Source organism: Carassius gibelio, chromosome B21 (genome assembly GCF_023724105.1).
Source record: "Carassius gibelio isolate Cgi1373 ecotype wild population from Czech Republic chromosome B21, carGib1.2-hapl.c, whole genome shotgun sequence".
Lineage (NCBI taxonomy): Eukaryota > Metazoa > Chordata > Actinopteri > Cypriniformes > Cyprinidae > Carassius > Carassius gibelio.
Window position 1 is genome coordinate 27,653,430 of NC_068416.1, and position 25,141 is coordinate 27,678,570.

The window sequence follows — 25,141 nt, forward strand, 5'->3', positions numbered from 1 at the left end:
CCATGGGCAGAGTATGCCCAAAATTCCCTCACTCACTCTTCAACTGGGCTTACCCCCTTCCAATGTGTTCTTGGATATCAGCCTCCTCTGTTTCCCTGGTCTGGGGAGCCATCTGAAGTTCCTGCTGTGGACGATTGGATTAGAAGAAGTGAACAGGTCTGGGACAATGCTCATGTCCGTCTCCAGCGGGCTATTCGATCTCAAAAGATCCAAGCTGATCGACACAGACGTCCACATCCTGAGTATCAGCCAGGTCAAATGGTGTGGCTTTCCACTCGTGACCTACGCCTGAAACTCCCGTGCAAGAAATTAAGTCCAAGGTACGTTGGTCATTTTAAGATTATACGTCAAGTTAATCCTGTTACGTACCGTTTAGAGTTGCCTGCTAATTACAGCATCTCTCCGTCCTTTCATGTGTCCCTCCTGAAACCGGCCCACGGCCCATTGAGCCCCGAAACCACTGACAAAGAACCGCCCCCCCGCTTGAGATCGAGGGAGCTCCTGCCTACCTAGTCCGGGAGATCCTAGATTCTCGCAGGAGGAGGGGTCAGATGCAATATCTCATTGACTGGGAGGGATACAGCCCGGAGGAGAGATCGTGGATATCAACTAAGGACATCTTGGATTCATCACTTATTAGAGACTTTCACCAAACTCACCCAGATCGTCCGGCACCCAGACCAAGGGGTCGTCCTAGAAGAACACCTAGAGGTGTTCCTAGGGGGAGGGAATCTGTAACGTTTGATCAGGCTCCAGTCCACCAGAGGGAGCCTTCACCTGAATATTGAACTCTGCCATTTCCTGTTCCTGCCACATAATTTCCTGTCTTATCATTTCCTGTCACCCTGTATATAAGTCATTTGTTTGCACTGCCATTTTGCGAAGTATTGCCAGTTCACTGCCTTACTAAGCGTTATTTCATTGTTCCATTGTTGATACTTGTTATGATCTTTGCTTTTGCTCTTTTGACTCACGTTTTTGGATTACTGTTTTGGATTTGTCTGCCAGGGGATTGTTTTGCCTGTGTTTTGACCCAAGCCTGTGACCTGACCACGAGTTGTGAATATTGTTTGGATTTTATGCTCAGATCCTATAATAAAGACCCGCTTATGGAATCCACTCAGCCTAAATCCGCCTTACAACGTGAGACGTGGGCTGCGATTTATCTTCATAAGTATCCATTTCTCAATTGTGCTCATACATCAGTTTGTTTCATCGTTATTTCCACAGCATATTTTATTATTTTACACAGTAAAGTAATACATGACTGATTTTGTTATATATTCTATCATATAATTAATGCAAAATAATAACAATATACATGCACTGCTTATAGACAGGTGATGTATGCTGCAGATCTTTAAAAAAACATTGATAAAAACACACAAGTGCAAACCTACCATGATTACTTTACGTTAAATTGCACAGTTACAGTTATAAATAATGTTATCAAATAAAGTTAATAAACCATACATGCTTTATCAGAAATCTCTGTGCATCTTGTTTGACCTTATGATCTTATAGGTAACAGAACAAAATCTTGATGAATTTCCACACAGAGGTACACAAAAATGTAGGGAGGATGTTTCCTCATGTCTTTGATGTACCACTATCCACTGTTAAATTAGAAAATCATTAATTACATCCGTCTAGCCAAGTTTTGTATGTAACTTTCCCTTACAGTAAATGCAAGCATCGCAAAACTGGAAGTATGTTTGAACACTGAAGCTCACCGGCGCCATCTTGTGCACCAAGCCCATAGGGTTGAAGGAAGACACATCAGTCTTGGGTGGACTTTAAACCATGTTGTTATTGCTTGCGAATGATGGAAAGCCACATTGTCCAAGATAATTACAAAGGTCCTCATGTTTTCATCCTCCTTATCCTGCTCTGGAATCAGGCGCTGGTGGAGATCATTGAGAAAGGCAAGGAGGCACTCTGTATTATAGGGTCCAACCTGACATCTGTGAAGGAGTAATCCTGCATATGCAATTGCTGCACACATGGTAACATTTGCCCCTCTCTGTCCTGGCACATCAACTGTGGCCCTTTTTCCAATTACATGTTGTCCACGTCGACGCTATTTGGCCAGATTGAATCCTGCCTCATCTATGTATATAAATTCATGAGGGGCCTGGTTGGCCTCCAATTTCATAACCCTCTGAAACAAAAGTTTATGTAAATCATGTTGTTACTATTACCATACTGTACTGTAACCTATTACTGTGTAGGTTACCTGCTTGCAAAGTGCAAAGTTTGGAAATTTGCCACATTTCCACTTTCGGGCCAGTGCGAGCCAGGGCTTAAAGCGGGTCGGGCGGGGCTAATAACCTTGGGCCAGTAGCACAGAGGCCAGAAGAGCTCAGCATTTCCACAGTCAGGGCCTGATGCTCCACTAAAACACGCCCTATACACACCTCTCAGGAACAGCGTCACGCAACCCCATCATTTCACCAACAAAGAGAAGTTATCAGAAAACTAAAAAATAAGTCACTGGAAGTAGCGCGATCAAAAAACGAACACGATAATAGAGGCCATTTGTTTGCATGCTTTGTTAAATATTAAAATTCAAAAGCATGATTGTTTTACTATAGAAGTGATACTTTTGATTATTATGAATTAATTAATCAGGACTCAAAATTAATCACACAGAAATACATTTATTTCAATTATATTTATTTATTTTTAATGCTTAAGAAAAAAGCCTGCTTAATCAGTTGAGTCTTTTTCTGTTTATTTGTAGCCACAAGTAGTCTATAGGCTATGTCACTTCTAGAATGAATGATTATTGATGATATCTCTATTTTTATAAAAGCTCCCAAACAAAAAAACATTATTAGATTTTTATGATAAGCTAAGTGGAGCTAAACTTTCCAGATGAGACTCATGACAGATAATATCAGTTACTAAATTAATACACACTTTTGATAGAGAATAAGGAGCTGACGTCTGATTTCTTCAAGCGGTCATATTTACCATGTTTACTATGGTAACGTTAATGTTTAGTGTGCATAGTGTTTTACATTGCTCATAAATATTTCTGCCTTGTTTAGTGATTATAATCCACATTGGATCAAGTTGTTTCAAACACACGATGCTGACTAAGAGTGAGTTTTGAACTCAACTTGTTTTAAAAAGTCTTTAATACTGGTGTTATAGCTGTTAGCTTTCTGAAATGATCCACTTCGCTGAGCACTCCAGACGTGAAGAAATCGTCCTTTGTTCAGAACCCCTCCTCTAGCCCCAGCTGGCCCGCTTTGGCCCAAGGTTTTTGTCGGGCCAAAAAACCCTGGCCTTTGCCCGCGAGGAAGCCCTGACGAGGCACGATCAAGCCCCGGAAGTGACTGGAAGTAGACACGCGACTGGCCCTGGCAAGCACTAGCAGGCCCGACAGTGGAAACAAGTCTATTGAATTGAATATACACTATACCTGGACTATACAAAGGAAACTGTATAGAGCTGCTTCATCCACACTCTGTGTTTGGACAATGTCTGCGTAATGGTTGTGAAGCTGATGCTATCGATATTGTCAATTACCTCATGGTCCTCCACAATTCTAGGTTTAATTACATGCAGTTTTATTGCATTATTTGCAACAACCATTTCTACAATGGCAAGATCATTGATCATTATTGACGAGCTTTCCTCTTCCCCCAAAGGGTGGAATACATTGCATTCTTTAGAGGGACAAACAATGCTACATGTGCATTACTGTATGACCTTATTGACATGTCAAGTGAGAATGCTCCTGCTCCTCTCACTGCTCCTGCACCTCTCACTGCTCCTGCTCCTCTCTCTGTTCCTCTCACTGCTCCTCTCACTGCTCCTGCACCTCTCACTGAGCACCTTATAAGGTGCTCCTGCACCTCTCACTGCTCCTGCTCCTCTCACTGATCCTGCTCCTCTCACTGCTCCTGCTCCTCTCACTGCACCTCTCACTGCTCCTGCTCCTCTCACTGCACCTCTCACTGCTCCTGCTCCTGCTCCTCTCACTGCTCCTGCACCTCTCACTGAGCACCTTATAAGGTGCTCCTGCACCTGTCACTGCTCCTGCACCTCTCACTGCTCCTGCTCCTCTCACTGAGCACCTTATAAGGTGCTCCTGCACCTGTCACTGCTCCTGCACCTCTCACTGCTCCTGCTCCTCTCACTGATCCTGCACCTCTCACTGAGCACCTTATAAGGTGCTCCTGCACCTCTCACTACTCCTGCTCCTCTCACTGATTCTGCACCTCTCACTGCTCCTCTCACTGCTCCTGCTCCTCTCACTGCACCTCTCACTGCTCCTGCTCCTCTCACTGCTCCTGCACCTCTCACTGCACCTCTCACTGCTCCTGCTCCTCTCACTGCTCCTGCACCTCTCACTGAGCACCTTATAAGGTCCTCCTGCACCTCTCACTGCTCCTGCTCCTCTCACTGCTCCTGCACCTCTCACTGAGCACCTTATAAGGTGCTCCTGCACCTCTCACTGCTCCTGCTCCTCTCACTGCTCCTGCACCTCTCACTGCACCTCTCACTGCTCCTGCTACTCTCACTGCTCCTGCACCTCTCACTGAGCACCTTATAAGGTGCTCCTGCACCTCTCACTGCACCTGCACCTCTCACTGAGCACCTTATAAGGTGCTCCTGCACCTCTCACTGCTCCTGCTCCTCTCACTGCTCCCGCTCCTCTCACTGCACCTCTCACTGCTCCTGCTCCTCTCACTGCTCCTGCACCTCTCACTGCACCTCTCACTGCTCCTGCACCTCTCACTGCACCTCTCACTGCTCCTGCTCCTCTCACTGCTCCTGCACCTCTCACTGAGCACCTTATAAGGTGCTCCTGCACCTCTCACTGCTCCTTCTCCTCTCACTGCTCCTGCACCTCTCACTGAGCACCTTATAAGGTGCTCCTGCACCTCTTACTGCTCCTGCACCTCTCACTGAGCACTTTATAAGGTGCTCCTGCACCTCTCACTGCTCCTGCTCCTCTCACTGCTCCTGCACCTCTCACCTCTCACTGAGCACCATATAAGGTGCTCCTGCACCTCTCACTGCTCCCGCTCCTCTCACTGATCCTGCTCCGCTCACTGCTCCTGCACCTCTCACTGCACCTCTCACTGCTCCTGCTCCTCTCACTGGTCCTGCTACTCTCACTGTATCTCTCACTGCTCCTGCTCCTCTCACTGCTCCTGCACCTCTCACTGCTCCTGCTCCTCTCACTGCTCCTGCACCTCTCACTGAGGACCTTATAAGGTGCTCCTGCACCTCTCACTGCTCCTTCATCTCTCACTGAGCACCTTATAAGGTGCTCCTGCACCTGTCACTGCTCCTGCAACTCTCACTGAACACCTTATAAGGTGCTCCTGCACCTTTCACTGCTCCTGCTCCTCTCACTGATCCTGCTCCTCTCACTGCTCCTGCACCTCTCACTGAGCACCTTATAAGGTGCTCCTGCACCTCTCACTGCTCCTGCTCCTCTTACTGATCCTGCTCCTCTCACTGCTCCTGCTCCTGTCACTGCATCTCTCACTGCTCCTGCACCTCTCACTGAGCACCTTATAAGGTGCTCCTGCACCTCTCACTGTTCCTGCTCCTCTCACTGATCCTGCTCCTCTCACTGCTCCTGCTCCTGTCACTGCATCTCTCACTGCTCCTGCACCTCTCACTGAGCACCTTATAAGGTGCTCCTGCACCTCTCACTGCTCCTCTCACTGCTCCTCTCACTGCTCCTACTCCTCTCACTGCTCCTCTCACTGATCCTGCACCTCTCACTGCTCCTGCTCCTCTCACTGATCTTGGACCTCTCACTGATCCTCTCACTGATCCTGCACCTCTCACTGCTCCTCTACTGATCCTGCACCTCTCACTGCACCTCTCACTGCTCCTCTCACTGCTCCTGTTGCTCTCACTGCTTCTCTCACTGTTCCTCATACTGCTCCTGCACCTCACACCAATGTTGTTTTCGTCAACGATGACGATAATGCAATTAATTCGTTGACACACCTTTTTTATGACAATAACGCAACGATGACTAGCTAAAAATGGCTCTAATGTGACTAAAACATGACGAGACATTTTCGAGTTTTCTTTGACGAGACGAGAAAATAATTATAAGTCTGACGTTCACAATGCATGTCATTTCTGCCTATTTTGAGTGAAATCTGCCGCTTCCTATCCTTGTTTTGGGTACGCCCACCACCCGGCTGGTGCTATGCCGCGCACCAGATTCCACACAACAACACACCTGCGGCTAGTCACTCGCCACACGTCTTTGAAGGACCATGACGGCGACGCCAATAAACAGGCTTGGTTGTCGGAAACGATGAGATGATTTATGGACATACTTTCAGTATAATTCATCAGAAAGAAAAACGGAATGCATAATATTGGGAGACGACGGTAAATGTGGCCACAAACTAGGTGGGAAGAATACCACCAACCTCAAGCGGCACCTGAAGGCTCATCACCCTGATATTTTTTCGAAGGTAAGTTAACTAAAAAAATCATGCTTTTAACATATCATATACATTCAATTCTTGTGACACATTTCATGGTAAGCTTAAGGTCTTACATATATCTACTGGCGCAAATTTGCTGCTAACTTAGCCAACACAATACATTTAAAATGAACATAATTTAATTGTATATTATTTGTGTGTAGTGTAGGCTATATAAATACATACACTTCTTAGCTCTTGACATTCATATATACAAATATAAAATTGTGATATTTGCTGCGGGGTGAGGGCTTCGATAACTCTCTCTTTTTTGACCATACATGTGTTTGCATCCCTGAATGTTTGTTTCACTTTTATTTGTTCAACATGCAGGGATTTTGGCCGGGTAGGGAGTGTTGATGTCATTATGTTAAACCATATTTTATTTCAGTGATAGTCTAAAATGTGGAGGGAAAATTAGCATTTAAGACCATTTGCTGTTCCCCATGTTTCCAAAATCTAAAAGCTTCTTGAACCAAGCGTCAAAGAAAATACATTTTTGTTTTCTAAACATAATGTGTTGAAACATGATGATCTGCATAATATATATATACTATTATTACTATTACTACTTTAATATACAGTATACACACATACACATTTAATTGTTTTGTATTCACATGACATGACTTTTACAGATCTACTTTGTATAGAGAGTAATTGTCTTTGTTTTCTCCTCATCCAGATCCCAGTGACCAGAACTCCTATACAGAAATCTGGTTGTCCAAATACGACAGGGCACAGACATCTATCGAAACAGCCTTCGCCGCAGGATCCAAATACAAGCCAAACTATGGGGAACAACATGTCAAAGAACAAGTGCTCGCTCTTTGGACAGGACGCACTGGTCTACCTGCTTGCACAGTCGAGGATGAAGATTTCATCCAGATGATGGAGACCTTTGATAAAAGGATGACCATACCCAAAAGAACAAAAATAAACAACTTAGTTGACAAGATTTATGATGACGAAAAACTAAAGTACAAAGAGCGGCTTGCCAGAGCACATAAAATAACAATTGGGCTGGACATATGGACCAAAAAAGGACTTACAACTTCATTTCTGGCCACTCTGGCATGTTTTTTTTTTTTTGGACTGTGGTCAACAAAGCACAGCACATATTGTTGAGACTTGATCAGATTGCACACCCACACACGGCAGAGTGTATAAAACATTGTATTGGCCGATGCATAGAGGACTGGGGAATACCACAACACGAGTTCTAACAGTCATAACTGACAATGGAAGCAACATGATTGCAGCATTCAAGTCTAATGAACCAGATGAGCCCACTAGCTCCGACTCCAGGGCTGAATCCATCGAGATGAGTGACCCTGAAGATTCTGAGGTGGCTGTTAGAGAACATCATAGGTAAATTACTTCAGTTTGCTGTTAATTTTCAGTATGTTAGTCACTCTTGAGTTGTGCTTGTATGTTATAGTCACTTTTATTTTTAGCAATTGTTCATGGCAATTTTATTGAAAGTCCTTTAAACTATTTATTTTTCTCTGTATTTTTGTCTCTTCTAGGCTTGGAGCCATAGATATGAGTAGGACACACTCTACAACTTGTGGTGAACATGATCCAGAAAGACACTAGTGTCAACCGACTGCTGAGCAAAGCTAGAGGGCTTGTCAAGCTCTTACGCAAGTAATCTGTGGCATCTGAGCGACTGCTGCAGATCTGTCAACTAACCCTGATCAAAGACTGCCCTACTAGATGGTCCAGCACATATAAGATGATATTATGGCTTCTCCAATTCAAGGACTCAGTAGTTCAGTAGTTCAGGTTGCGGATGGGATGAGCTGGGACTGTCAAGTGACAGCTGTCCGCTCTCAAGAGATTTACTCATCCCCTTCGCTGAGCATACCAAGTTGCTCCAGAGTGACACACAGTCATTTTCCTTTGTGGTGCCTGCCCTTCTGGACCTGCAGGGTCACCTGGCTGAGTTCCCCCATGCCCAGGGATCTAGCTTTAAGGACCTTGCTTCCCTGGCAATTGAGATGAAAGCAAACATGGACAAGAGGTTCAGCTGCTTTCTTGATCACACTGACTCCAAGTTTTCACCTCTCGCTGCTGCTGCATGCTTCCTTGACACGACAGTTGCACCTGAAGCACTCCTTGAAAATGATGATGAGCAAAAAGAGGCACTTCTGAGAAGATCAGAAGATTATCTTGCTCAATTGGTGCCACCAGTTGTACCAGAGGAGGAGCCTGAAGATGAGGAGCCAGCAGAGGGAGAAGAATCCAAAAAAGAGCAGCCTCATAACAAGCGGCCCAGATTCAGATTCTTGTCCAAACCAAGCCGGCCTTCCAAGTCTACCATCTCAAAGCTGTGTGTCAAGGAGGAAATCAAGAAATTCAAGGAGCAGTTGTCACAGCCTACAAACCAAGGCCCGGTTCCCCAAAACGTTCTTATCACTAAGTAGTTCTTAACCCATTCCTTAACCTCCCTCTTAACCTTGTGGCACGATTCCCGACACGTTCGTACGCTAAGTATATCTTCTGTAAGTCATACTTTCATAAGGTTGGTCTGGACCATTCGTAAGCTCTCTCTTAGCGTTGTTTGAGCTCAAGACGCTACTGTACAGCAGTCTTTAGAAATCAGCGCAGCGCAGTACAAGTCAAACTATGGTATGACAACAATGATTTTATGTTATGGACATTTTAAGACTAATAATAAAATATGTTTGCAATGGATACAGGCCTATTTATGAAGTTGACTTTATGTGGTATCAGAACTAATATGGTGGTAATTCGCCTAGGCTTTTTCGTAATGTAATTAAAGCGAATTGGCAATCACTTTTGATAATTAAAATCTGGCAAACAATTTGGCTCTAAATGGCTAAGATCTATAAATGGGTAAGCATGGTGGTGTCCAGTAAGCGACCATAGCAGCGATCCAACGTGTCCTTGTATTGAATCAAAGACGGAGCCGTACGCGGAGCTGTTTAGCCCATGTCAATTTTTTTATTCGGCAAAACTTAAGCCTTTGGACATTTTGCCTGACGTGGCTATATTTAAAAAAATTGCCTCCCAAGACAACTCATTATGGAGCTGCTGGACCTTCTCAGACCTGCGCTTGCCAGGCTAACGTGGCGGAATTTTGCTTTAAGCCCTAGAGCCCAGCTGCTTGCAGCTCTACGTTTTTTTTTTTTTTTTGCTTGATCGAGGTCGTGGGAGAGGGCTACGGCCTAATCAAGACCTCTGTGTGGAGGTGCATCCACACTGTCACCAACGCCCTTCTGCGCCATGCCGGGGATTACATCCTGGTGCATGTCACACTCATCCCTATCACCAATCCATCAGTGATTGATTAGGCATAGGCTACTTGTCGCGACTTATCTAAACGTGCATGTTTTTGTGGACCACAGGGGTGTGATCTCGGACCTGGTGGCAAGGTCCAGCAAAACTTCAAGTTCCTCTGACGAGAGGCTTGGTGCCCTTTTTTACATTGTTTCCCACCATATTCTGTATCTAACTCTCTCTCTCTCTCTGTTCATTTTAGATTGCTTTTTATTGAAAACATAAACCAATTGCAATTAATACCGCATTAAACATAAGTAACTGCAGCTGCTTGCCAATCAATTCTGATTGTAACGTACCTTACCATTAATATAAAAGTCTATTACATAATTTTTAGAAGTCGTTAAACCCATGTCAAGAAGCGGCACAAGTGGCACAATGGGATAATGAGGGTGGATGATTAGCGAGGGATACCCGGTTCGTCTAACCATCACAACATATCGTGTGAACATGTTATTGACGATTTGATAATTTAATTTACAGTCTATATTTTAATGATAACTTAAACTATGTTAAAATAAATGTTACTGTAATAATTTGAGGAATGTTTCATTTGCATAGAATGTGTTGTCTTTCTAAACGCTGTAATGCACCTTCGCGTGAAGTGGAAAATCAGTTCCTGAGCAATCGATGCAAACTAATTCAGCACCTTCACTCGGGACAGCGCTCTTGTAACGTCGGACGTAAGAGGCAGCGTGCTAAGAAGCTTCCTAAGAGACACTTTGGGGAACACACTTAGGAACATAAAAAACTTTGGTAAGATATATCTTTCAAGGTCTTCTTAGCATGCTAAGAGTGAGCGTTATCGGGGAACCGGGCCCATGAGACTACCCTAGAATTTTGGGCTGCACAGTGAGATTATGTTTATCCGAGCCTAAAACCTATTGCCTTAGACCTTCTGGCCATGGCAGCATCTCAAGCATTTGCTGAGAGAGTCTTTAGCATTACAGGTGACCTCAGTCGTGGCCGTTGTAATAGAGCAAGAGTCATTTTAGAAAGAAGTATTTTCCTGAAACTGAATCAAGGTCAGTAAGCTAATTTAATGAGCATTTAATTAAATTTTTTTTTGGTCCCACTTTATATTAGGTGGCCTTAACTACTATGTACTTACATAAAAAAATAAGTACAATGTACTTATTATGTTCATATTGTATTGTAAAACACTTTTGCTGCTACTGACGTGGGATGGGGTAAGGTTAGGGAGAGGGTTGGAGGTATGGGTAAGTTTAAGGGTGGGTTAAGGTGTAAAGTATGGGTCAATAGTGTAATTATAAATGTAATTACAGAAATTAAATACACATGTAATTACATGTAGTTTTTTTTTATATAAGTACAATGTAAAAACATGTATGTACACAATAAATACATTGTACTAAATTATTAATTAAAATGTAAGTACATAGTAGTTAAGGCCACTTAATATAAAGTGGGTCCTTTTTTTTTTTTTACAGATTACTGTGATATTCTGTTTGGGCTTGCTGTGAGACTGCACTAGAGGTAGCGCCCTCCACTAATTCATTGTGTTAAACCAACGTTGTTTTTATTTATTTAGTAAATTAGTTTGCTTTCTTTAAAGACCAAATATTCATATATATACAGTATTCAGGGATTGTCTTATTCATTTTTATGTTCAACACACTTCAAGTGTCATGTTTGTTTCATACTTTAAATTCAAGTATGCATTCCTAAGAACCTATGCTCAATGCACCTCAGTATTATTTATTTATTTTATTATTTTGTTTCAGAATTTTTGCAACTTTGCAGTTTGTACAAGTTAAAGATAGACAGGGTTGTATGATGTTTGTGTTTACAAATAATATGCATTGTTGTTGCACTGGCAGACAAGTTGAAGCACAAGTTGTAGAGCATAAGTATGTGTTCCTCAATAGCTTATATTTTGGGCATGTTGTTCATTGCCAAAGTAAGAATGTTTTTATTCCTGGCTTTTTTGGAGTAAAACAGTGATTACACTATTACCACTTTATCTGTGTGTAATGTTGTAGTAGCTAAATTTTTTTTCTGCTGTTTAAACTTTGAACCATTCCTTTATTACTGTGTTTACTGGTGAAAATAGGCAATGTGCTGAAATTTTAGAAGAGCATCAATTCATGGAAAAAATATAAAAAATAACTTGAAATATGTGGATAAAAGGTTTCTGCCCAATGCGACCATGAAGTACAGCTTGGCAGCACTGCATCTCCATCAATGAGAAAGTCTTAGTTTTCATAGTTTATTATGAAAAGCTTTTAAGGTTAACTTTTGTTTTATGAATTGCAACACTCCATTTCCAAGTCCATTTCCAATACTTTTTAACCTAAATTCATTTGTTAAAGACTACTTTTTTGTTTTTTACTAAAATGGACTAAAACTTGTCTAAAACCGTTTTCATCGACTAAAATTTGACTAAAACTAAAAAGCATTTTCGTCCAAAAGACTAAGACTAAAACTAAAAGGGCTGCCAAAAACAACACTGCCTCTTACCGCTCCTCTCACCACTCCTCTCACTGCCCCTGTTCATCTCACTGCTCCTGCACCTCTCACTGCTCCTCTCACTGACACTGATCCTGCACCTCTCATTGCACCTCTCCTCTCACTTCTCCTACACCTCTCACTGCTCCTCTCACTGATCCTGCACCTCTCACTGCACCTCTCACCGCTACTCTCACTGCACCTCTCACTGCTCATCTCACCGCTCCTCTCACTGCACCTCTCACTGCTCATCTCACTGATCCTGCACCTCTCACTACACCTCTCACCGCTCCTCTCACTGCACCTCTCACTGCTCATCTCACTGATCCTGCACCTCTCACTGCACCTCTCACTGCTCCTCTCACTGCTCTTCTCACTGATCCTGCACCTCTCACTGCTCCTCTCACTGCTTCTGCTCCTCTCACTGCTCTTACACCTCTCACTGCTCCTCTCACTGCTCCTGCTCCTCTCACTGCTCTTACACCTCTCACTGCTCCTCTCACTGCTCTTACACCTCTCACAGCTCCTCTCACTGCTCCTGCTCCTCTCACTGCTCTTACACCTCTCACTACTCCTCTCACTGCTCCTGCTCCTCTCACTGCTCTTACACCTCTCACTCCACCTCTCACTGCTTCTGCTCCTCTCACTGCTCTTACACCTCTCACTGCTCCTTTCACTGCTCCTCTCATTGCTCTTACACCTCTCACTGCTCCTCTCACTGCTCCTGCACCTCTCACTGCTCCTCTAACTGCTTCTGCTCCTCTCACTGCTCTTACACCTCTCACTGCTCCTCTCACTGCTCTTACACCTCTCACTGCTCCTTTCACTGCTCCTCTCATTGCTCTTACACCTCTCACTGCTCCTCTCACTGCTCCTGCTCCTCTCACTGCTCCTCTCACTGCTCTTACACCTCTCACAGCTCCTCTCACTGCTCCTGCTCCTCTCGCTGCTCTTACACCTCTCACTACTCCTCTCACTGCTCCTCTCACTGCTCCTCTCACTGCTCTTACACCTCTCACTGCTCCTTTCACTGCTCCTGCTCCTCTCACTGCTCTTACACCTCTCACTGCTCCTCTCACTGCTCTTACACCTCTCACAGCTCCTCTCACTGCTCCTGCTCCTCTCACTGCTCTTACACCTCTCACTACTCCTCTCACTGCTCCTGCTCCTCTCACTGCTCTTACACCTCTCACTCCACCTCTCACTGCTTCTGCTCCTCTCACTGCTCTTACACCTCTCACTGCTCCTTTCACTGCTCCTCTCATTGCTCTTACACCTCTCACTGCTCCTCTCACTGCTCCTGCACCTCTCACTGCTCCTCTAACTGCTTCTGCTCCTCTCACTGCTCTTACACCTCTCACTGCTCCTCTCACTGCTCTTACACCTCTCACTGCTCCTTTCACTGCTCCTCTCATTGCTCTTACACCTCTCACTGCTCCTCTCACTGCTCCTGCACCTCTCACTGCTCCTCTCACTGCTCCTGCTCCTCTCACTGCTCTTACACCTCTCACTGCTCCTCTCACTGCTCTTACACCTCTCACAGCTCCTCTCACTGCTCCTGCTCCTCTCACTGCTCTTACACCTCTCACTACTCCTCTCACTGCTCCTGCTCCTCTCACTGCTCTTACACCTCTCACTGCTCCTTTCACTGCTCCTCTCATTGCTCTTACACCTCTCACTGCTCCTCTCACTGCTCCTGCACCTCTCACTGCTCATCTCACTGCTTCTGCTCCTCTCACTGCTCTTACACCTCTCACTGCTCCTTTCACTGCTCCTCTCATTGTTCTTACACCTCTCACTGCTCCTCTCACTGCTCCTGCACCTCTCACTGCTCCTCTAACTGCTTCTGCTCCTCTCACTGCTCTTACACCTCTCACTGCTCCTCTCACTGCTCTTACACCTCTTACTGCTCCTTTCACTGCTCCTCTCATTGCTCTTACACCTCTCACTGCTCCTCTCACTGCTCCTGCACCTCTCACTGCTCCTCTCACTGCTTCTGCTCCTCTCATTGCTCTTACACCTCTCACTGCTCCTCTCACTGCTCCTGCACCTCTCACTGCTCCTCTAACTGCTTCTGCTCCTCTCACTGCTCTTACACCTCTCACTGCTCCTCTCACTGCTCCTGCACCTCTCACTGCTCCTCTCACTGCTTCTGCTCCTCTCACTGCTCTTACACCTCTCACTGCTCCTCTCATTGCTCTTACACCTCTCACTGCTCCTCTCATTGCTCCTCTCACTGCTCCTGCATCTCTCACTGGGCACCTTGCTCCTACTCTTTCTCCAGACATGTCACATGTGTGATCCGTGGCAGTGAGTTTAGCTTCACATGTGACCTGATTTCTCTCCATTTTCTTGAACCTAAACAGCCTTTGAGATTGAAAATCGAGTCTTGCCATCTAGTGGACAAAATGATAACCACAGTTAATATTCTATGTATAAAACATCTACTGATATATACTTCATTTCTATTTGTGCCATGTCCAAATACCCACACCTGCGGTCTTTGCACTTGACCACTTGACTACGTCTATGACGTATTTCCTGTATTTGGCATTGCACTATAAGCTATAAGACTGTGCAAATTGTTGCTATTTCTATCAGCTGAAAGATTCAATGAAATTGAACTTTCAGCCAACTGATATAGGTAGTTGGCCTTTCGCGGGCTGAAATGTTATTTGTTCATTCATCTGCACAAGCATTAACAAATCAGGCTTCAGTGTTCAAAGGAAACTGCAGAAACAGTTTTTTTTTTTTTTTGAGAAGCAAAGAATTCTGTGTTCTTGCTGAAGGTTTGAAAAGTCTTTATTAACAACTATATAAATACAATAATGATCATGCTAACAGATATTCCAATCCATTCAGTTCTTTTTTTATCCAAATAATTATATTACCACAGTTTATTTTTTTTTTAATTACATTTCCAGTATTGGCTATTTTATTGTAATTAAGCGTAAAAATAAATCTACTGCAGCTCAGACTCTACCACACACACCACAACCTAAAAAAGTTAAAGTGTTCTAGTAAATTTAAAGCTGCAGTCCAATTGTTGTTAGAAAACCTGCAAATGCAGCTGTTTGCGGAATTGTCTTCCTTGCTTGGGTTGTGCAGTGGTGTGGCTCCTGTGCAGATTAATCTAATGTTTTAAGGTGAATGCGTGGCAGTGAGTCACCGCATTGGTGTGGATAGTGTAAATTTGGAATCACAGATTCTAGCCTACATCTTGGAATATATGACCCAAATAAGAACTTTCATTTTCACTATATTATCATCTAAATTAGCTCATATTACATCTAACCATACAAATTATTATTATTATTGTTATACTTTATTGTCAAATTAGTAATGTTAACTAAATTAGCATTGCCAATAGTGTGCACTATCATTTAGACTTCAATTTCTGTACAGTCTAATTTCTAATTGCCATACCATTCAAATTTTATATAAAGAAATTACTATAACCCAAAAAACAAATTATACTCCCTTCAAACTGGTTGTCTTTAAAATACAAATATTGTGTAATCTGTCATTAGATGCACATTTGAAACTGGAATATAATTTAATTTCATTCACATGTGTTTCATAAATAGCCCTTTATGGATTACACTCCGCCATCAAAATGATAAATGTAATTATTCTGGCTGCTGTGAAAAAAGGCTATAAACCATCCTCCACCAGCAGGTTCGTCACATGCAATGCCCAGTAGGTGGGACAACTACTTTATGATTACAGATGTGACATTATGACGCACCGTCATGCTCAAATTTCCCATGAAAACCTACCTGTACCACAAATAAGAAAACATTATTATAAGATAACCAATATGAATAGGGCTAAAGTAACGAGATAGATTTGAACCCTGGCTGATCATGTACTTGCTCAAATATTGATTTCAGATAATTCTTAACCTACTGAAGTTACGTACTGTAGTTTTAAGTAAATAAAATAATTTTAAAAAATTAGGCGTAGAAATACAGTTAAATATTGCTAAAAATACAGTGATTCCTAATAGTTTATTTCATAATGATAAAGTAGAGAAACTAGATCAAACCATTTTGACTTCGTTTACCATTTGTCTTTAAAAAGTTCAGGGTTTAAAGTTTAAACTATATGCTTATATTGTGTTATACTAAAAAGTGACTTAAAATGAGTTTTATTATGATTTATCAAAATATTTTAAATGTATTTATCCAAACATTCAATAGCATCCTCTTTGGTGAGGTTTTTCCATTCATCTGGAATCTCACTTGGTCTCTCAAATGTTTTATGATAGTGCTTTTCCAGATCTTTCCTGAATCTACACACAAACCACTTCCAGTACGGCAGTTCAGAGCGGTCAGGGGTGATGCTCCACTTTGCATACACTCCTCCTCCTGTTCTGTATTGTTTATACGGGAACCACTGACCTGATGAATTAAACATTTTATCACTTGCCACTAAATTTGTACAAATATCTGCACAGAGTATACATGATTGCATGTAATGCCATCCATTAATTCCAATTACTCTGTGGAAAGGAACGCTGTGATCTCCATCGTGTTTTTCTATGGTGTTGGTGCAGATGGCTGAACAGAATGGACACTGAACCCAACAGCATTGACAGAAATGATCAATCAGAAGCTCATCTGGCCTGAATTTGACATCCAGCTTTTCTTCAAATATATCTGTGTTGAATCTGCTGCTGATCTCAGACATTATAGCAGGAAGTTCTTGTCTTATCACATCTTCTAGGAGGGTAAAATTATCAACATCATCATGTTTTACTCCACATAGGTCTTTTTCAGAGAAGACCAGCACGTCTGAGAGCTGCTGTGTGAAACTCTTCAACCACAAATCAACATCTCCACTGTTCGCTTGAACATGTTCAGTATATTCATGTGTTGCTTCTAGGATCTTCTGCTGCAGGAGTTTAATGTTCGCATTCATTTTGGGTAAAACACTGACACTAAACTGACCAGTTATGTACCAACTGACTTCATCTCTGATGAAACCACTGAAATGGTCTTTGGGAGTTTTAATGTAGTTCATGTATTTGCCAAAATCTTCTTCTTCTGCCAATGTCTTCAGGATGTGTTTCTCCAGTTTTGATCTGTTTCCATTTAGTGATTCACAGTTTGATCTAATTTCATCTGCTATATCTCTGGCCGTCTTCTTGTAGACACTCTGTTCGATGGGCTCTTTCAGTTTCTGACAGATGATCTCACCAAAAATGGCAGCTGATGTTGCTCCATGACAGTATTTCTGGAAAATACTGTAGTACTCTTCTCTCTTCTTGTTAACATATAGGAGAGGATCATAGGCGTCCTTGAACATCTTGTGTTGATCAGTGATCATCTTGTTTGCTCTCTTAGAGATGGACAGAACCAAATCCATGAAGAATTCATTCTTAAACACATATTTCACTCGTCCTTCTTGATGTTCGTTTATTCTTGTCTTGATGTAATCTATGAGTTGTTGAATATAACTGATGTTGTATCCCATTTTTGAAATGTTAAATGACTTAATCAAACTGTCCGTCTGCTGAAAAACATCTGTTACTAATGATGTTATTTGGATTTCATCCTCTTGAGATAGAACATAACCAGAACTCTTTTTCTGAACTGTTCTGAGGACATTTGTAAATTTTTTTCCACTGGATTTCTTTAACTGTACATAATCTGAATAACTCGACACTGGCATAATATTCCTGCTTTCCCTCCAGTGGTCTACAGGAGCACTTTCATAGACATCACTGAGAAGGAGTTTGACATCTCTCAATACATCAATGTCTTTGATTAAAGGAGTCTCTGTGATTATTTTATTCATATACCGTTTCCAAAACAAATCAAACTCTTTCTTCAGTCTTTCATCATCATTTGCTTTGGTTTTTAGTTTTAAGGCAAGTTCTTTGCTCTTTTCAAAGAGAGTGTTTTCATGTTGTGTTCGCTGAGCATCAATCTTATTCTTCAGGTCTCTCTGCTGAAGAACCTGGTTTAATTTCCTCTTACTTTCTCTTATAATCTTTTCCTGAAGCTCCTTCATTTTTATTTCAAATGATGTTTTCCACTGAATCATTATATCTTTGTCCTTGTCTTCTTTAAAGAATTGTGACATTTTTTTATTCACTTCTTCACTTGTCTTCTTCAGTTCTCTTTGAAGATCAGATTCCTCAACCTCATGAATTGCTTCATTTTCTATTTTGTTGTGTAGTTTGTTCTCAGTTTTAACCATGGCACTACAAAGACTCCAGGACCATTTGCTGTATTCATTCTCCAGTTTCCTATAGGCTGAAATCTCCAGAGAATTTCTAAAGCTGAAGACAAATTGTTCATTCAGCAAAGCCTTCCAGAGGTCATTAATTCGATATTTTAAGTCTTTCAGCATCATTCCATGTGACTTTGAGACATGAGAAATAATTGTGTTCTTTAGTTCTTGTACATTCTCACAGTAGTTTGGGTTTGGTGGTGCCATCGGTGGGCTGCCTTCCCAAAGCTGAGCAAAATACTTCACATCATTCTGAACATCAAATCTAATGACATCACTGAAATGTTCTGCATCACAGACTTCATCTTTAGCAGCGAGTTTTGTCATCTCATCCAGTGTCTTTTGAAGTCGTCTCCTTCCCTCCATGTTTTTCTCTCCAGCTGTGACGTCTGACACATTCTGATGCACAAACACACAGCTGGGATTCAGTCTGACCTTCTTCATCCTCATGAAGGCCTGAACAACAATCTGAAGAATGTCCTGCATCTCAGATGGGTTTTCTCCAAAGATGTTGATCAGTGTCATATTTCCAAGACCTACAACAAATGTAGCCAGTTCATTGTCATGGTGTCGTGTTGTTCTTCCAGACAGTTCTAGTGCACGAAGGCCCTCAGTATCCACAACTAGAATATAGTCTGTGTTCATCTTTGTTTTCATCTCATCTGAGACTCTAACCAGCTGCATGAAAGCTCCTCTGGTGCACCTGCCAGCACTGACAGCAAACTGCAGTCCAAACATGGCGTTCAGCATGGTGGATTTCCCAGAGCTCTGGATCCCTAAAACTGACAGCACAAAGACTCTCTTGTCTCCCAGTTTCTGGACGAGTTGATCTAGAACAGCAGAGATCCAGATCACAGGAACATGAGCAGCATCTCCATCCATCAGCTCCAGTGGAAATCCAGAGATCATCATCTCTGCTGCGAAACTCGGTAGAGAAGAGAAGTGAACCTGCAGGTCTTTCTTGTTCTTCTTCACAGAGGAACATGATTCATAGATCTGACCGATCTCTCTCATAATGTGCTCCAAACCAAAGGCTGCAGCTTGAAGTTCATCAGATATTCTCTCAAGTTCTTTTTGTTCCATTTTGAATTGTTCAGTTTGATCATGATTCTCTTTCAGTTTTACAACTGCTGACCACTTTTTATTATACTTGTAATGCAGATTAGAAAGGTCAGCTGATGTATGTTCATCTAGAAGGATCCTGAGCCATTTAATTAAAAACATTGCCTTGTTTGCAGCATCTGAACTAATTTCTTGAATAAAGATCTTCATAAAGTTACTGATGTCAGAATCATACTGCTGTTCACGGATCTTCTTAATTTCTATGTGTTTTCTACTAATGTCCATTTCTGTTTCCCCTCCTTGAGGTCGATGTAGTTCTTTGTTCTTTTGACTCCACTGATGCCACAGTGTCCCCTGATGAGGCAGAAATAATTCTTTGATTTTTGTCAGATCTTTATTTTCCAGTAATCTCATCATCTTCTGTGCTGCTTCTCTTCCCCTACTGCAGTCTTCATCTTCGTTCTCATCCACTCTGAAAAATACGTGTTTGGACACATCTTCAAGTGTGAAAGTGGTAGAGGATTCTGACAGACAATCATTTATTACTCTTCTGAGTTCTTCAGATACATCTGACAGATTTCTGTCCTTCAGACCAATCTTGAATTTCCCTTTTTTCATCTCAATGACATTAGATTCATCCTCAGTAAAAAGACAAATAAGTGGCATTCTGTTTGTGTAAAGGCCTTGGACTATTGCTGTACTTTTGTCGTTCCTGTAAAGTTGTGGTAGAAGAACCACATTGACTGAGGCCATTTCAGTGAGGATCTGCAGCTGTTTCTCATGTTCTCCTGCATCACCGTGTAGATTACAGAATGCAACACACTTACTGAATTTATCTGTGTTTTTCCCAGATGGACAGAACCAGGCGATCTCCACCACTCCATCCATCAGGACTCTGGTTCTGCTGCTTCCTGGACAGTTCCTGTGGAAGAAAGTGTTGTGTTTCTCATTGATTAGACTGTTCATCAGATGAGACTTGGATGAAGACACAGAGTCAAACCTGAAGAAAAACACCATTGGAGTGTCTGCCTTGTAGATCGGCTGGGTTTGACTAATGACCTCATTGTAGATGTTTTTTGTCTTCCAGCTCTTGTTGATTTGTCTGAATGTCCAGAGAGGAAACTCAATGTCTTGAGTGAATGGAATAGGAACAAGCAGAGGAAGAGCGTACTGACACTGGGATAGTTTATTGACCATCAGCTGCTTCAGGAAACCATCAGCACAATGAAATACAACCATCTGGACATCCATCGGGTGGCTTCGCTCAGACTGGCTTGTTCCTTTGTTGGACAAAGATATTGCTTTGAATATATCAACAATGTCTTCAGATGAGTCAGTGTGTTTCTTTTGTGCTTGATCCTGTTCATTGGCCTTATTAATATTAATGTATCTTGCTCTGTAGTTCATCATCAGTAGTTTTTGTAGGAAAGTCACAATCAGCTCCTCTTCAGTACAAGACTCGTGGGACTTTAATGAATTTTCAGTTATCTGAAGAACATCTGCAACTGTTGGTTTGTTGTTTTTGTAAGGATAAAGTCTGCGAAACAGATGCTGTGTTTTTTCAGTCTTTCCCAACTGCACTTCTCTGACTCCTTCTGTTCCCTAGTTTATAGACAAAATAAAAGGTTTATTCATTCAGTGTTAAATATAATGTGGCAAGTGGCAACAATGTGTTACACTATTTTTCAGGAACTGATTTTTGTCAGCCATAGTAACAAAACATGAACATGAGCTTCAGATTCTTACATCATTTATGTTTTATCTACGGTGCCAGTGAGAGGACATGGTTCACTTAGTTCCCTTTCGAGGGAATTTCGAACTGCGTCCTCTAGGGGCCCGCTTTGGGGAACAGTTCGTCGTGACCTGTATCTGAAGCATACATTGAAAAAACACCAACTTGTTGGCCGGCAACAGCCTCCGACGTCACTACCGGCGCGACTATAAATCAGCCTCGGGAGAGCACGTCATTATCTTCTTCATCTTCACTGACTGTTTTATTTGAAGCGTGCATCTGAAAGAACCAGTAAGGGCGATCTTTCTCTTTTTATCATGGCGACATCTAGCAAACGTTTAAACGATGTGTGCATCTGTGTCTGCGTTATTTGACACCTGATGACACACACGATCTTTGCGTCAATTGTTTGGGTGAAGAGCACGCACGCGATGTCTTTGAGGAGGCAATCTGCGTGCATTGTGAGCATTTTTTTCAATGGAAAAAGCTCCAGTCTCGTTCGTCTCTCTTCTGAAAGAAAAGGGGAAAAAAAAGGCAGCCATCTGCTTCCCTCGGTTCAGGACCTGTCCATGCTGAGGCACAGAAGAGAACGAGCTTGTGAGAATACAGGTGGATCTGTCTGAATGGTTTAAAGCAGTGGTCCCCAACCTTTTTAGCACCAAGGACCGGTTTAATGTCAGACAAAATTTTCACGGACCGGGCTTTATGGTGTGATGGATAAATACAAAATAAAATACGACTGGCATAAAAACTGTGTTATATTGTAAATATAATAATAAACATGAATCCACTGTGTATTCGTATAAAACTTTATTTAGCAGCGTCCTTTTAACATCGTGCCAACAACATAACATGAATAACATCCTCTCTGCCCCCTAACCCACTTTTTTTTCACTGATTATGGTCATTATAGGTGACGTTTAAACATGCCAAAAAAAAAAGATGCACCACAAAAACAAATATAAAATCCATGAAAATAACACAGAGCATCTGGCCTTTTTCCAAAATAAAAGATTGTTATGGCTCAGCACACTTCTACCTCTCACGGCTCTTCTGGTCCAGTCAGTGCAGGGCTGTGCCACAGTGTTGTTTTGTGTTGAAAATGTAAAAATATATATAATGAGCGAGTACATCATGAATCCATTTTCCAAACCATGTTTTTGTCTTATCCTGAATCACTATGGTACACCTATAATAACTGTTAATATTCAGACTATTTTAGTCTGGTTGGGGTCGGCAACGCAGCAGAGTAGCACAGTACCGGCGTGACTCGCAATAGATGTAAACAGAGAGAAGTAGCTCTGGCTACAATGTTCTTCCACCAGACGCAAGTGCCAAAAGTTACCAACTGCAGCTTTAATGTAAATTATTTATTCCTTCTTGTGCGGCCCGGTACCAAATGACACACGGACCGGTACCAGTCCGCGGCCTGGGGTTTGGGGACCACTGGTTTAAAGAGACTTTCCCTTTCGCGCTCGTAATAATAAAAAAAAAAAATGGCCGGCAGACGAGAGAGAGAGCCTCGGGAGGATGATGTCATATTTTTAACACTTTCTGATACTGAGGAAAAGCAGGAGATATTTGAGGATGGTGAAGAAGCTGAGGCTGAGCCTTCTCAATTCTCCTGCCCTGCGTATGTAGAGCTGTTGGAGGGAAATTTACCTTTTGACCATAGCCCTCCAGCTCAGGTGAGTCTTGAATTTCTGCATGATTGAAACAGAGATTGAAAATAAATGAAAGATTCCATTTCCTTCTCGCATCCGTCGTTTTTGGCATGAAAGTAATCTGCCGACATCGAGGTGATGCGTGAAAGCAGCTATGAGGGAATGTCCCCTGTAGAAAGAGCTACATTTTTAATAAATTATTTATAAATTTTTATATATGGAATTTTTTTCTTTCTGCAGGGGAAACATCCTCTCAATCTCCCTCCTTGCCATCTAAGCCCCTTCAGAAAATCATCTCGCTTAAATGGCAAGGCATACGCAGCAGCAAGTCAGGCTGTGACTTTATTTCACACAATGGTGGTGTTTCAAGCATATCAGAATGATCTATAGGACTATGGCGGCCGTGGTGGCAGCGGAGAGACATCTGTGGATTAACCTGCTTTCTTCTCGATGCTCAGGTTTCGCCTTCTGAGCTTTTTGATATTTCCGTTGAGACAGCAATTTGAGAAGTTCAGGGAGACGAAGGTGCGCTCTGCTGCTTTCAGATCCTTCGTTCCAGGTCTGAGCCCAAACAACATAGGGGTCCTAGCCTGTCTCGATCTGAGGATAAAAGATTGGCACAGAAGGCTAGTGTTGCAACTCGCGCTCCTCCCCCACCTGCGGGCAGGGGTTAGAGAAATAGTGGGTCACGAGGAGGTAAGCAGAACCTAAGGGGAATGATCTAGATGAGGCAGCGTTCTCGTCCGAATCAGAGTGATACCGAGGTATCTACTCGTTCCCTTTGGGGATTTTTAACCCTCTGGAGTCTAAGAGGTTATCAGGAGAAAATAGCCCCATAACGCGTATATGCTGGACCTATAATGTTTTTATGGTTCTATGTTCATAGCAACCACCTGACTGATGGTCCAGACTAAAAGGAGGTTCCCCTTGAGCGGAGCTCCAGCACATGAGGTTTGGTGAGTAAATATAACCCTCTCTGTATATACTTATGTGTATTAAATTACTTGGTGACTCTCAATCATACTGTTTTGAGATACACTATTCCATCTTTGAGCTGCTCTATCCGAGTGCCACGAGAGCCCCTCCTTAGAACAGTATTTGAAAATCCATGCTATGGTAAGTGTGCACGTGAAGTGTTTGCACATTTTCTGAAGTCCACACTGTGGTAAGTTTGCACGCTAATATTCTGCGTTCTTCCTAAAATCCTATATGGTGAGGGCTTCGCGTGGTTGCTTCGTGCCCTTTCTTGAGTTGGTAAAAGCCCCATTCAAATTGGTCGCCAATCCACCTATGTATTCTCGGATACCCATCTAAACAGGGTGTTGCTACTAGAGAACTGGTGAGACAGCTCTTTCAGCAAGCTTATGCGTAAGCTAGTGGTAGTCCCTGTGCGACAGGCAAGACTTGGTACAAATGCCAGGTTCTTAGCCGTATCCCTTTAAAGGAATTTTTCCTGATTCCAAGCCTTCAGCTCTACCCTGGGCTGAGGCCCTAACAATTAAGTTGGGTATGTAGCCTAGGCCTTTGGCCGTAAGGGGTACTGTCACAGACAGCCGTCTAAACGTCCCAGGGGCAACTCCCATGGAAATGGTAGAGTTGGCACTTAGTGCTCGCCATGATTCTGGCCTGCACTCCCCTCAGCATTGGGGCGTGGGTATAGTGTTCCCCAAAGCGACCCACCGGTGCGACTATAAATAAGCACCGGGAGAGCACGTCAGTCAATTCGTCATCTGAAGCTTGCGTCCGAAGCATGGCAGAGAGCTAGAGGACACAGTGTCTCGTTCCCTACTCAGGAAACTATGGTTATGAGACAGTTTCCTGTCTCATAACCATAGACAGTTTACTTTCAAGGGAACTTTGAACTGCGTCCTTTAGCTCCCTGCCATGCTTTGGGTGCAAGCTTCAGACGAAGAAGTGAATGACGTGCTCTCCCGGTGCTTATTTATAGTCGCGCCGGTAATGACGTCGGAGGCTGTCACTGGCCAACAAGTGTTTTTTCAATGTATGCTTCAGACAAGGGTCACGACAAGGTGTTCCCCAAAGCCACCCCTAGTAGCAGTTGAGTGGATTTGCATTACTTGTTTTATCTTGTGGAACATCGGGAATCCACTTTTAATGATTCCCTTTATGCCACATGTTCCACGTTTTGTCTTGAGTTTGGACTTTTATGTTAGAGTTGTCTCTTGTAT

At 42.7% G+C, this 25,141-nt stretch overlaps 2 protein-coding genes across 2 annotated transcripts in view; both read right to left on the reverse strand.

Moving 5' to 3' along the window:
- The window catches only part of LOC127986304 (apolipoprotein L3-like), a 540,496-nt gene that overhangs the window by 91,475 nt on the left and 423,880 nt on the right, over positions 1 to 25,141 (reverse strand). The gene's annotated exons all lie outside the window — the stretch shown is intronic.
- Positions 16,428 to 25,141, reverse strand: part of LOC127985894 (interferon-induced very large GTPase 1-like) — a 37,254-nt gene continuing 28,540 nt past the window's right edge. Inside the window, exon 4 of the mRNA XM_052588098.1 lies at positions 16,428 to 21,158. Within this exon, the coding sequence (XP_052444058.1) occupies positions 16,428 to 21,158 (4,731 nt within the window). The remainder of the gene's footprint in view (positions 21,159 to 25,141) is intronic.